Source organism: Coenobita brevimanus, chromosome 23 (genome assembly GCF_032717465.1).
Source record: "Coenobita brevimanus isolate Jiangsu-jjx chromosome 23, ASM3271746v2, whole genome shotgun sequence".
Classification (NCBI taxonomy): Eukaryota; Metazoa; Arthropoda; class Malacostraca; order Decapoda; family Coenobitidae; genus Coenobita; species Coenobita brevimanus.
In genome coordinates, this window is record NC_136976.1 from 45,301,356 (window position 1) to 45,313,781 (window position 12,426).

At 43.9% G+C, this 12,426-nt stretch overlaps 1 protein-coding gene across 1 annotated transcript in view; it reads left to right on the forward strand.

Moving 5' to 3' along the window:
* Positions 1-5,267: 5,267 nt before the first annotated feature.
* LOC145392688 (ankyrin repeat and SAM domain-containing protein 6-like) overlaps positions 5,268-12,426 on the forward strand; it is a 320,191-nt gene continuing 313,032 nt past the window's right edge. The window contains exon 1 of the mRNA XM_080266995.1: positions 5,268-5,356. Within this exon, the coding sequence (XP_080123121.1) occupies positions 5,275-5,356 (82 nt within the window). The 5' untranslated portion in view covers positions 5,268-5,274. The remainder of the gene's footprint in view (positions 5,357-12,426) is intronic.

Consider the following 12,426-nt stretch of genomic DNA (forward strand, 5'->3'; position numbering starts at 1 on the left):
ACTTGGGGACTCACACAATTACTCTAAGTTCTCTTACTGAGGGTTTAAGTCATTTTCTGTTCTGCCGGGTATCGAGTTCTTTTAGACTAATAGTAACTGTCACTCGTTTTACACTGGTCTTCACTCGGTCACTGTTCACTGTTATTTCCCCTGGTTTGTTCTCGGTACAAGGGGCGTCACTATTTACCTGTATTTCCTGGGTAATGTTCACTCCGTAGTATGGGCGTGAGAGGAGAACTCTAGGGGGACCCGGCCTGCAAAGGGCAATGCACTACCCGCAGGGGAGTCACTGCCCGGGTCCTGCTCGTCGGTGAGGTGCAGGGAGGCCCTCCTGTCTGGGGGCCTCGACCTGAGAGGTGGCCCTCGAATCGGAGCCTCTTTGGTGGGGTGCAGGGAGGCCCTCCTGTCTGGGGGCCTCGACCTGAGAGGTGGCCCTCGGGACTGGGGCCGAACAGCTGGAGGAGGCGGGCCTGTCGTCTCTGGCTCCGTGGAGTGAGGGAGCCTGGGTTGCCCTCGTCTGGAGTCCACTGGTCGGGCCTGGGGGTCCTGGGGCTGCAGTCGCCTATAGGGAGAGGCGCCGACAGGGCTGGGCTGCGGCACCGTCTCCGTCGGGTGTCTGGCAGGAACAGAGATCTCCCAGGCGTAGGAGGTAGGTCCGGTATCGGGCCTTGCCACCACTCTGGCGACACCTCCGGGGCAACACTCCTGGATGGTGACAAAGGGCTCCCACAGGGGGAAGAGGCAGGAGAAGGATTCACGGAGTCCGTGTCCTCTCCGGTACGTACTGAAGCCGGAGCCTCGGGTCCCCTTACCCTGGTACGTACTGTGGCTGTGGCCGTGAGCCTACCCGTCGCACAAAGAGCAACTGAAGGGCGTACAGTGGCCGCTCCTTCCCCGCCACGTACAGTGGCCGTCGGCGCGGTGTTGCTCCCGTAGTAGGGAAAAGCAGGAGAGGAGTGCACAGGAGCCGCGCTCTCTCCGGTACAGTCAAGGGTCTCTCTACCATGGTACGTGCTTCGGCTGTGGCCATTAACCTACCCGTCTTACGAGGAGCAACTGAAGGGCGTACAGTGGCCGCTCCTTCCCCGCCACGTACAGTGGCCGTCGGCGCGGTGTTGCTCCCGTAGTAGGGAAAAGCTGCACGTACCGTAGCCAAGGGCCTCTCTACCCTGGTACGTACTTTGGCCGTAGCCGGGAGCTTGATCTTCCCGTCGAGAAGCAACCGAAGGGCGTACAGTGGCCGCTCCTTCCCCACCACATACAGTGGCCGTCGGCGAGGTGTTGCTCCCGTAGGATAGAACAGCAGGAGAGGGATGCACAGGGGCAACTCTCTCTCCGGTGTGTACTAAGGCCGTAGCCGAGGGTCTCACTACCCTGGTACACTCTTTAGGCCGTAGCCTTGGGCCTCCTGCCCTTGAGGGTGTAACAATAGCCGTCAACACGGTGTTACCTGGGACTGAATCATGTTCAGTCCCACCCCAATTCTGACGATGGTTGTCCCGCCCGCAAGGTCGTTGGCTTTTTCCGGTCACCTGGTGTTGGGGTAGTTGCGGGGAAAAGGGACTCAGGATAGTCGTGTCCCGGTGACCCTCTTGACCTGGGTCACTAGCCCCACCGTTGTGTCCTCCTGGGGTGGTGGAGTGGTAGCGGCCCGGTGGTGGGGTGGGGGGTGGCAGGGTGGGTGGTCCGGCGGCGGGTATTTTAAACGGACTGGGAGTTGTTGCCATGGTTTTAAATCAAAGTCTGAGGTACACAAGGTGAACGCACATACATCGAGCAAGATGGTGTTTACTGTCTCTAGACTTCATTTAACATATTTTGAATATTTGAGAAAACTTTTTTTTTTTTTATTAGCTCAAAAAAAAAAAAAATGGTTTTTGTAAGCGCTGTTTTGGGAGCTATTCACAGTGAAGTAAATCTAGCGCCTTGAGAAATTTAGGGTTCGCATTGGCAACTATGGTGGTGTGTGAGTGTAAATAAACAATGCGAGATGTGGAGTTGGGGTGTCTGATGTCTTGAACATTTGCTCGTTATCACTCGGATTATTTGTTTATGGTTTTCTGAGTTAACAGTACTGTGTTGGGTTATATTGCCCTAATAAGTGTTTTACAGTCAGTCAACATAGAAAGAATGAACACAAATTTCATCTTTTGGCAGTAACTGGTAAGAAAAACAGAAGGTACGGTAGAACTTAAGTGTAGGGTAAAAGGTAATTGTCACACGGGCACGGCTTGTCATTTTTTCCTATTGAAAGTAATCTTTCACTGGTTATTTGTTATGGTTCATAGATTACCATAGATACAAGGCATTTTTTTTTTTTTTTATTAGTGAAATTGGTAATTCATGTTTTTATCACACCATGATCCCAGTGAATTTACCACCTAGAGCAAAACCTGTTGTCAAACTCCAAATGTACGTCCTAGTTTTGGCATAATTCCAAATCTTCCTTCAGTATCTTAGGTTTGGGTAATTTCAGTTAAGTTGGGATAGGTTAGAGCTGGATAAGTGAGATCGGAGTAGGTTAGGTTATGACATCAGATTATATTTAGTAAGTTAGGACTTGACAGTAATTTAGCCTGATAGTTATTTGGGAACTCTGAACTTAGGTTGTGTGTGAGTTAGAGTGGATCTTTGTTTATTTATTTATTTTTTTAGATAGTGCAATAACATTCAGCATTCATGTCAGGCAAGGGTGCTGATTCTAGTGGAAAGCATGATTAGGAAGATGCTGGCCATGAAGGGAAGGCAAAGGGTCAATGGGATAGCCTCTTCCTTGAAGTGAAGCTAGAAAATAATAAGCACCATAAAGGCAGCAAGGACGCAAGTACAGTAGCATCACTGATACTGCACCAACCTCAGATGACTATCTGTACCATAGTAAAGAAGGCTGATTGTGTGTTAGCCGCAGGTGAGTAGGTGCCTCCACCTTTAATGCTAAGCACATTATCAAGACCTGTGACCCCATTATGTAGGAGATGAGCGGCTGTTAATGATCTGAGTACAGGACCAGAACAGGAATAAGGCACTTCTGGGTTCAAACATCATCTCTATGAAGGTGCTGTCACTGTGGGAGGATATGAGGGCCAAGCTTGGCAATCATCCAAAGGAGTCCTATAAGGTTGGTTTCCAAAGTACAAGAGGCACACTGGCATGTGGCACGTGAGTTTGACTGGCAATTCTGCCAGTGCAGACCAGACAGCTGTGGCAATGTTCCCTGACTCTCTCAAGGCATGCATCAAAAGTGCTGGCTACAGTGCTGGACAAGTGTTGAACTTTGATGACACTGGACGTTATGGGATGAGGGTGTCGTTCAAGGCTTTTCTGGCCATCAAGGAGAAATTGGCACCTGGGTTTAAGGTGACCAAGGCCTGCAAGGGGGGATGCCAAGGGCAACCTCAAACTCATCTGCTGCTGGTCTGCCTTTGGAGAATCCTCGAGTGCTGGCTGGCTATGGAAAGGAGAGTCTTGGTATGATTTGGAAACAAAACACTAAGGCTTAGCTCGCCCTTGCCATATGCCGGTCTTACATTTCTGGCTATTTGTTACCCCTTATCCAAGATTACACCAGGAGAAACAACCATGCAGACAAATTTCTGCTCGTAGTGGACAACATGCCCAATCATCCCATGCCCATGGGCAACTTGGTGAGGTAGTTTTCATGCCCTCCATCACAACATTATTGCAACTGATGAACCAGGACATCAAAGTAAAATTCAAGGCACTTTACTTCCACTGAATGATGCAGTAGTGCAGCAACTTTTGAGGACATGTGCTGTGGATAACCAGGCTACCCTCAAGGCATTCTGGCGAAGTTGTAACACGTGCAGAACTTTAGACATCTCAGTGGCTTGGAAGGATGTTCAGCAATCAGTTATGAATGGTGTGTGGTGGAAGGTATGGCCAGAGTGCATCCACTCCTTCACTGACTTCCATGAGGCTGAGGAAGAGCAGTGGGAAGACATCCCTGGGGACATGCACAGGGACTTCCTTAATGTGTCCCATGAGGCAGGGTTCAAGGAGTTAGATGCAGGCAGTGTTCAAGAGGTTTTGGACAGCCACAGGGAGGAGCTGTTGAACAAGGAGTTAATACCCCTTCAGGAGCACCAGATGCACATCCAGAAGTCAGAGGAGGAGGAGGAGCCATTACCAGTGCTGGACGTTAAGATTCTCAAGGTACTCAGCCCAGTTGACCAAGCCATTGACCTCATCCTTGAGAAGGACCTGAACTCAGCTCATAGCAACAGTGTAGCACATGGTGTTAAGCAGGGCACATGCATCCACTGAGAGTTGTTCATATAAAAGAAGAAGGCTGACAGATAGACAAGCATCACCTTCTTTTTCAACTGTGGCCCTCCACAAGCAGGGAGGAAGAGGCCAGGTCATCCACCAGTCAAATTTCTCTGCTGCATCACCCCTTCACATCATTCACCTTAGAATTGTCTGTCTGATTACTCACCTGCTCTCTCTTCTGTTACCTCTCCCCCATTGCTTTCCCTCACCTGATGTAACTGTTCCTGAAGATGATGAGTGAGTGCTTAAGAGCACTGGCTGCTCCGCAGGGTTTGGGGCAGGGGGGCATGATGACAGCTCAAGCCAGACTAGGAACCAGATTAGATGAGTTTTTTTTTTTTTTTTTCTGACATATACTCCCCCTCTTGTATTACTCTTTGTCATGTACAAATGTGATGTAAAAGAAAGTTGTAAAGTATGACATTAGAGGAGGTCTAGGAGCAAGGTTAAATGGGTTGGAAACTTGTTTTTAGACTTTGTTGGGTGGGTGACCTGTTGCCAAAAACATATCCATCTTGAGCCCATGTTTTTTATTGACTCCGTATATAGTAAATTTTTATGCAGTGGATTTTTTAAAATGCTTTCTCATCATAATATGCGGGTGTGACTGTGTTTTGTTCCTCATTTCATGGCGTGTGTGGTGAAAATACTCCTTGTAGAAATTACATGTTTCAAGGAGATCATGCATATAGTACTGCCTACATTATTCACAGAACTAATAATGAAGTTATGGAAATATGTAGTGGTACTGTTAGCTAAAAGTGAAAAACATCATACAGTGTACCGTATACCCACATAGGGAAAATTATACGAGGATGGGTGGCTAACCTAACAGTACATGTTTTCCAAAAAACAGGAACTCTCCCAGATTGGAAGTAGTCATATCGCAGGCTTTGTGGATAAAAGATCATGTAAGCCTATGTATACCACTAGTACTACTAGCATCACAATTTTATTCTCTGCAGGAAGAGAAAGCCACAACCAATGGATATTGACCCAGTGCAGGAATTTCACCGAGCAGCAGAGCAGGGGGACTTGGACTATGTCATTGCAGTCATTAATGCAGGTTAGACACCATAATGTGCAGTAATTGGACAGTTCATAGGTTTTGGTGCTTCTGTCACTTGCTAAACTCCAAGAAACAGAGACGGGACAACTTCTGTCTCTGTGATGTATCTGTGACCCACCAAATTATCTTGAACAAAGATGGAACAAAAGCTGTCAGTGTGATGCTTTTGTTGCATGCAGAGGCATTATGATCAACATTCACTGTTACTGATGTCATGATTGATTAATCCCTAGCACAACAAGGACATTTGTATGCTATAAGCCAACCAAAGAAATCATAGTAGCTACTTCGGTGTTAACATTAATTTTGAGGGGTGACCTTTTTTTCCCTCAAACTCAGGTTGATCAGTGGATTTCAGGAAACTGCCCTCTTACCCACTTGCTCCCAGAGTTTTTTTTTTTTTTTTTTTTTTTTTTTTTTTAAATCAAGGATTGTCTGTGTTGTGACAGAGTGGTGCATGAGGTTAGTAGCTTGTGTTGTGGTATGGAGGGCTGCATTGCAAAATGGTCATAAAAGATTTCTTGTGAGTTGTAGTTAGTGCTCATACTGCAGCAGGGAAGGGTGATGGCCACATTGCTGTCTGGTTAGGTATACTTTCGTCTCTGTGGGAAAGATAATTCTTAAGGATGGAAGTCTAATGGTAGTTTGTGAAAGTTGTTATATTGTACAGTTGAAGGGTTTGGATAGCAATGTGGCTGTGTGTTTGCGAAGTGTAATGTTGAGTGGTGGAGAGGGTTTATTGATTTTTTTTTTTTCAAGGAAGAAGGAATCGGACCTAGAAGCCTGCAAGATTGCTCCCTCCAAGAAAAAATTAAAGCAAGATAATAGACAGCCAAATCCAAGATCCATTTATTTTGAGATGCCTTTACACTATCTATCTACAGTATTGCCACATGTCATAATCCCATAAGGAGTGGCCACAAACAATTTGTCTCCATGTTACCCTGTCCAATGCCATTTCAGTGTGTTGTCCCCAAGTCACACCCCTCTTTCTCTCATGTATCTCTCCACATCATCCCCCCATCTCATCCTCGGCCTCCCCCTCCCTCTCCCCCCTCTACCTCACTCACATACACTCTCCTTGTTAGTCTCTCACTTGCCATCCTCTCCACATGACCAAACCACCTCAATATATTTCTCCTAATGCTTTTTATCACATCCACACCACAAGACTCCTTCACTTCCTCATCTGTCAGTCTGTCTCTCCATGTAACTCCACATGCTTCTCTCAAATAACTCATTTCCACTGCTTTCACTCTTGACTCGTGTCCTTCCAACAAGGTCCAAGCTTTACTTCCATACGGTAGAGTTGGTATCACAGTACTGTTGTGCGGTGACTTTTTTATTTCCATGCTCACTTCCCTATTACTTATAACTGCTTTCAAAGAGCCAGCAACCTTACCATTTCAAGCACTTCATCCTCCAAACTTCCATCCTCACCCATGTACTTAAATGCACTCACATTTTCCATTTCCTCATCTTTCAACCTCACTGTACATTCAGTGACTTCATTTCTCTCGAAGACCGTAACTTTACTCTTCCCTACTTTCACCTTTAGATTGTGTCTCTTACACATTCTCACAAACTCATTCACCAAGCTGTAAAGTTTCCCTTCATCTTCTCTTAACTATACAGTATCATCTGCGAACCACAATACAGCAAGTTTCCAAATGCTGCCCTCTCTCAGTAGGGTCACTCCAACATCCGCAGCTCTGCCTTGTATCTCATTTATAGCCCCATCCATATACAGATTGAATAACCATGGAGACATGACACATTTCTATTTAAGTTGAACATTCAGAGAGAAAAATTCATTTAATTCACTGTCCACACACAATGCAGTCCACACACATACTTTTCACAACATTCAACAACTTCCCATTTACTCCATATATTCTTAATATTTTCCACATTCCTTATATATCCACTCTGTCAAATGCTTTCTCCATCCACCAAGGCTGCATACAACTTAATAATAATAATAATAATAATAATAATAATAATAATAATAACAGTAATAATAATAATGTGGTGTTTTGTTTCTCAAAAGCACTAATTCTTCCTTTGGGAATCACCAGCTCGTGACACACATATACATTATTTTTACAGTTACAAGAAGTATGACATCTCTCATATACAATACAAGCTACCTCAGCGAAAAAAAAAAAAAAAAAAAAAAAAAGTGGTAGTAATTAAACCCTATAATCATCCGTCATAGTACCTCTCTCCAGGGCACAGCATTTTGAAAAAAGAAAGGCTTTCAGCTGTCTGTTAAAGGATTCAGCAGAAGACAGTTGTCTCATGGACAGTGGCAATCTGTTATATAATTTAGGGGCTCTATACACAAAAGAGTGATCAGAGAAAGATGACTGGTGAATGGCTCCAGGCTCGTCAAGAAGTGAGGAATCATTTTTACTATGTAACATCACACCCAGGCGTGCCGCTTGGAGTTCTAACAATTCAGCAAGATACTTCAGTTCATCAAACTTAAGAACCTTGAATGTAATAAGACACAGTTTAAATTCAGTTCTAGCCTTTACTGGTAACCAGTGCAGCTCAAATAGGAATGGGGTAGTTGAGGTTCGCGGAGGGAGACCAAAGATAAGCTGTGCTGCCCTGTTCAACACAGACTGAACTTTTGTTGGTATTGCATTTGGAAGACCAATCCACAGTGAATTACAATAATCAACATGAGACAGGACCACTGCGTGGACCAGTGTTAAGGGACAATGTCTGTTCAGGAATTTTCTCACAGAGTACAGATTTCTGATATGCAGGTTACTTCCTCAGACAACTTGATTAATATGTTCTTTGTAATTTAACAGATTTCGAACAGAACTGACTGGGTGAAGCTGTGACACACCAGTGTTCAAAGCCAGGACGTTATCAGTGTCATCATCTCCTCTGTTTCCTCTAATGATGATGATCTCAGTTTTACCATCATTCAGCTTAAGTTTCCTCCTAGCCACCCAAATCTTAATATCAGACATTAGAGACTCAAGCTTAGTCCTGGTATCATCAGTATCCAATATCTTAACATTGAGCTGAGTGTCATCAGCATAAAAATGATAGAATACATTGTGAGCATCAAGTAAAGATGATAAACTACTCATGTAGATAGTAAGTAGAATTGGACCCAGAACTGATCCTTGAGGGACTCCAAACAGAAGGGGAGCAGAGTCAGAGCTAGCGTAATCAACAACCACTCTCTGAGATCTGTCCGACAGATACGACTGAAGAAGCAAAAGAGCTCTGTCACAAACACTATAAAAATACAGATCATCCAACAATAGTTTATGATCCACTGTATCAAAAGCTGCAGACAGATCCAACAGAACTAGGAGAGAGGACATCTCAGTACAGGTGTTTGCCACCAAGTCGCTATGAATCCTTGTTAGTACAGTTTCAGTTGAATGGTGTTTTCTGTATGCTGATTGAACAACAGGAACAACTCTGTTGTGTTCCAGTAGTGGAAAGAGTTGATCAAGTATGGCTCGCTCAGTAATCTTGGATAAGAAAGACAGGTTAGAAACGGGACGATAATTTGTCATGCTTTCAGCGTCAAGACCAGGTTCCTTGATTAGGGGCCTAAGCAAAGCACATTTCTGAGACTGCACAAAATTACTTTCTAAGAAGCATCTTTATTATGCTGCAGATAAATTCTGCAGCATGCTCATAAACATCATGCAGTTGTGACATGTTACACAGATCTGGTGGGCAAAATGTTTTGAGTTCTCTAATGTAACATTTGACTTTATTTACATCCAGTGGATGAAATGTGAAGAGCGAAGAGTATGTACTGTATGAGGGTGCTAAGGCTGCAGTGCCTGTGGATGGTGAAATGAGTGAGTTTTTCTATTTGAAGGTTGGATTGAAACAAGGATGTGTCATGTCTCCATGGTTGTTCACTCTATATGGATGAGGTTATAAAAAAGATACAAGGTAGGGCAGTGGATGATGGAGCGGCGCTAATGAGAGAGGGCAGTGTTTGGAAACTCCCTATACTGTTGTTTGCAGATGATACTGTGTTGTTAAATGAAGATGAAGGGGAGCTGCAAGGCTTAGTGGATGAGTTTGGGAGAGTGTGTAAGAAACGGAATCTAAAGGTGAATGTAGGGAAGAGTAAAGTGATGGTCTTTGAGAGAGGTGAAGTCAGTGAATGTACATTAGGTTGGATGGTGAGGAAATGGAAAATGTGAGTATGTTTAAGTACTTGGGGAGTGTGATGAGTAAGGATGGAAGTTTGGAGGGTGAAGCTCTTGAAAGGGTACTCCAAGGAAGAAAGGTTGCTGGTTCCTTGAAATCAGTGATAAGGAACAGGGAAGTGAGGATGGAAGTGAAAAATCTACTACATGACAGTATTGTGATACCAGCTCTAACGTATGGAAGTGAAGCCTGGACCTTGTTAGGGGAACAGAAGTCAAGGGTGAGAGCAGTGGAAATGAGTTATTTGAGAGGAGCCTGTGGAGTCACATGGAGAGACAGGCTGGCAAATGAAGAAGTGAAGGAATGTTGTGGTGTGAATGTGGATATGATAGGAAGCATTAGGAGAAACACGTTGAGGTGGTTTGGCCATGTGGAGAGGATGGAGAGTGAGAGATTGATGAGGAGAGTGTATGTGAGTGAGGTGGAGGGGGGAAGAGGGAAGGGGAGGCCAAGGATGAGATGGAGGGATGGTGTGGAGAGGTATATGAGAGAGGGGGGTGTGAGCTGGGACCAGGGCAGTGAAATGGCAGGGGACAGAGCAACATGGAGGCAATTTGATTGTGACCACCCCTTACGGGATTAAAGCGTCTGGTAATAGATAGATAGGATGAAATGTTGAAAGCAAATGACCCGCAGTGTACCGTGCTTGGAAGTCAGCTGAGTACACTTCACTAGGGGAACTGTTTTCTGATACATTTCTTATGCGAGATATCTTAGTTGTAAAAAATGAAGCAAAATCAGGAGCCAGATAGGCATCAGATACAGAGGTTGGTTTAACAGTTGTGTTCCTCCAACCAACCAAATTGTTCACAGCTGCAGACAGTTGTTTTTTTATCGCCACCACATAAATCAACTTTATTTTGATAATACTTAGCCTTTGGAGCTCTTACAGTGTGGACGACTGCTCTTCTCGCAAAGATATAACGCAAATTACTTAATTCGGTCCACTGCAAGTGCCACTTATGTTCTGCCTTTCTACATTGTCTATACAAAGAATTAATTGATGGACCATACCATGGAGAATTATCACATACAATGATTGTTTTTACTACCTTAGTACAATAATGATCAAAAATTGACCAAAGCTCATTGTTATATATATTAATCAATTCATCAGAAGAAAGATTTGAAGAATCAGTGTAGTTTAAATGCTGATCATTTTCAAGACATATCAAATAGCAGTCAACATTCCTGTAATTTCTGAGCCTGATGACCTTTTTCTAGGAAGGGATTTTGGGATATCAAAACTAAGAGTGATCAGAGCATGATCAGAGATGTGGGGGTCAATTGAGTCAACCTCCACATCAGATATGTGACTGCAACCAGCAGGGGACGAGATCAAGATCAAGTCAAGGACATGTTCCGAGACATGAGTTGAATCACTCACCTGATTGAAAATATTATTCTGGGTAATCAACTCAAGGAATTCTGAAGAAAATGGTTTTGACTCCAGACTGTCAACCCAATACTGTAACTGAAATCACCGCAAACAAGAAGTTCTCCATATTAAAGAGAAAACACTTCAAGAAACTGCCCAGACTCATCCATAAAACCTCGATCTGTGCCCGGATGACCTGGTCAATAGACAGTTGCAATTCTGGTGGTATTGTGATGGAAATTTATTAATACCTCCATGAATTCAAATGAAGATGGGGTCAGGTCTGAGTCTATGAGAGAATTGTTTGCAAGTGCTGCCGAGTAGATGAGTGCTACACCTCTTCCCGGATAGTCAGCAGCAGGCCTGGGAATACTTATAATAGAATGTGTCTTAGGCAAGGCACTATGAATAACATTAATATCAGACTTATACAACCACATTTCAATCAAGCACGAAATTTCAAGCTCATGCTGATTTAGAGTTTCATTAATATAGTCTATTTTATTACGGATGGAACGAATATTTAAAAGACCCATCCTTAACTGGTTCAGGAGGGATGTAGTCAGTTTTTTGAATGGTCAGAATTGGTGTTTTCAGTCACTCTATTCCTATGAGAAATCATAATTGGACAGTCTCTGCTTGATGCAAAATGGGCAACCAACTGTGGATTAGGGAATTAGCTTCTTGATGTCTTAACCCCTCCCATCCGGGTGGCATGTATACATGACGACCTGGGGACATCTGGGTGACATGTATACATGATCTAGTGTTTTGTAGTATTATTGTTATTGTATTATTATTATGATTATTGCATCATATTATAAGAGCATATTATACTACAATTTTATATTCTAGGTTTAGCTGAGAAATTATGGTTTAAATAACGCTGATATTTAAGAAAAACACCTGCTGGTGGTTTTGGTTGTGAAAACAATCCCCGGACATGATGGGTTAAGGAAGAGCAGTTGATGCATTTGGGAGAATTTATGGTACTATAATCCTTAGAGTTATTGGCTTCAGCACAAAAAACGCATTTGGGTTCATCATTTTTTCTAGAACATCTCTCAGATGTATGACCAGTGCCCTGACAGTGATGACACTGTGTAACCCGGAATCTGTCAAAAGCACGACATCTTTTAAGGGATATAGTTGCCCTTTATATAATGGAGGATCTCACCTCTGGCGACATCTTCAAAACAGCAGTTTTAGTGTCATTCCTTGTTCTTGTGAAGAGAAAGTTGAGGGTACAACCTCAATCAACGAGCATCTTAATTTACTTGTTTTTTCTTAGAATGTTAGGGATAATGTCAGAGTCGCCCAAGGAGGAGGAAAGGCCCATCACGGTCATTTTGGGCAGCATTTTCTTTGGCTCTGATATGCAAAAAGTGCCATCAGAGCCAAAATGATCACTTAGTACCCCAGTTGTTTCACCTCAGGCCTTGTCTGGTGGAAACCTCATTACTAGCCCACCAGCCTTTGTCTG